General features: G+C 78.3%; 1 protein-coding gene across 1 annotated transcript in view; it reads right to left on the minus strand.

Annotated features, from left to right (window-relative positions):
- Nucleotides 1-24: 24 nt before the first annotated feature.
- The window catches only part of EMIHUDRAFT_122496 (hypothetical protein), a gene marked incomplete at both ends in the record, with an annotated part of 8288 nt that continues 6334 nt past the window's right edge, over nt 25-1978 (minus strand). The window contains 3 exons of the mRNA XM_005788947.1: nt 25-697; nt 836-869; nt 1083-1860. Coding sequence (XP_005789004.1) covers nt 25-697; nt 836-869; nt 1083-1860 — 1485 coding nt within the window. The remainder of the gene's footprint in view (nt 698-835; nt 870-1082; nt 1861-1978) is intronic.

The following is a 1978-nucleotide window of genomic DNA, read 5'->3' on the forward strand; positions in this document are numbered from 1 at the left end:
ACGCCTCCCTGCTTGCCCTCGCACCAGTCGACTGGAGTCCTCCCGTCACCCCGCCGGCGCCGCCACCACCTGCACTGCCGCCGATCTTGCTGCCGCCCTCGCCACCGCCGCCCTCGCACCCTCCCTCCCCGCCGCCGCCGCTGCAGCCGCCCTCGTCGCCGCCGCCCGCCCCTTCGCCCTCGCCGCCGCCGCCCTCGCATCCGCCCTCGCCTCCGCCCTCGCCTCCGCCCTCGCCTCCGCCCTCCCCTCCACCCTCGCCGCCGCCGCCTTCCGGCATGCCGCCGCTCTCGCCCTCGCCTCCCGTCACCCCGCCGCCGCCGCCACCACCTGCACTGCCGCCGATCTTGCTGCCGCCCTCGCCACCGCCGCCCTCGCACCCTCCCTCCCCGCCGCCGCCGCTGCAGCCGCCCTCGTCGCCGCCGCCCGCCCCTTCGCCCTCGCCGCCGCCGCCCTCGCATCCGCCCTCGCCTCCGCCCTCGCCTCCGCCCTCGCCTCCGCCCTCCCCTCCACCCTCGCCGCCGCCGCCTTCCGGCATGCCGCCGCTCTCGCCCTCGCCTCCCGCCACCCCGCCGCCGCCACCACCACTGCCGCCGCCCTCACCGCCGCTGCCTCTGGAGCCTTGCCTCGTGCTTGAGCCCACCCCAGACAAACGCTTTTGCCACGACGAGGAGATATTCGGGGGCTGGGTAAGCGGCGCCTCCTCCGACGAGATCAGAGAAGAGTGTCACCGCATGTGCCACACCGACCCCGCCTGCAACTACCTCTCGTTCTGGGAGCCGGAGGATCCGTGCAAGCACAATCTCTACCACGAGGGGAAGCAATGGTGCCGCCTCACCGCAACGTGCCACGACTTCTGGCCGTCCGACGTGCTATACGATATCTATGTGATACCGATGACGGCAAGGCTCTGCCCGTCACCACAACCAAGCCCGCCGACGCCCTGCGCATCGCCACCGAGTCTGCCGAGCCAGACGCCGCCGCCGCCAGGGCCACCATCGCCACAGCCGATCTCGCACCCTCCCTCCACGCCGCCGCAGCTGCCGCCGCCCTCACCGCCGCCGTCGCCACCGCCGCCAACGCACCTTCCCTCCCCGCCGCCGCCGCTGCAGACGCCCTCGCCGCCGCCGCCCGCCCCTCCGCCCTCGCAGCCTCCGCCCACGCCTCCGCCCTTGCCGCCGCCGCCTTCCGGCATACCGCCGTTCTCGCACTCGCCTCCCGTCACCCCGCCGCCGCCACCACCACCTGCACTGCCGCCGCGCTCACCGCCGCCATCGCCACCGCCGCCATTGCACCCTCCCTCCCCGCTACCGCCGCTGCCGCCGCCCTCGCCGCCGCCGCCCTCCCCTCCGCCCTTGCCTCCCCCCTCGCCTCCGCCCTCGCCTCCGCCCTCGCCTCCGCCGCCTTCCGGCATGCCGCCGCTCTCGCCCTCGCCTCCCGTCACCCCGCCGCCGCCGCCGCCACCAGCACCGCCGCCGCCCTCGCCGCCGCCCTCGCCACCGCCGCCCTCGCACCCTCCCTCCCCGCCGCCGCCGCTGCAGCCGCCCTCGCCGCCGCCGCCGCTGCAGCCGCCCTCGCTACCTCCGCCCTCGCCTACGCCCTCCCCTCCGCCCTCGCCTGCGCCGCCTTCCGGCATGCCGCCGAGCTCGACCTCGCCTCCCGTCACCACGCCGCCGCCGCCGCCACCAGCACCGCCGCCGCCCTCACCGCCGCCCTCGCCACCGCCGCCCTCGCACCCTCCCTCCCCGCCGCAGCCGCTGCAGCCGCCCTCGCCGCCGCCGCCCTCGCCACCTCCGCCCTCGCCACCTCCGCCCTCGCCTCCGCCCTCGCCTCCGCCCTCGCCTCCACCCTCGCCGCCGCCGCCTTCCGGCATGCCGCCGCTCTCGCCCTCGCCTCCCGTCACCCCGCCGCCGCCGCCGCCACCAGCACCGCCGCCGCCCTCACCGCCGCCCTGGCCACCGCCACCGCCGCCCTCGCGGGC

Source organism: Emiliania huxleyi (genome assembly GCF_000372725.1).
Source record: "Emiliania huxleyi CCMP1516 chromosome Unknown EMIHUscaffold_1303, whole genome shotgun sequence".
NCBI lineage: Eukaryota > Haptophyta > Isochrysidales > Noelaerhabdaceae > Emiliania > Emiliania huxleyi.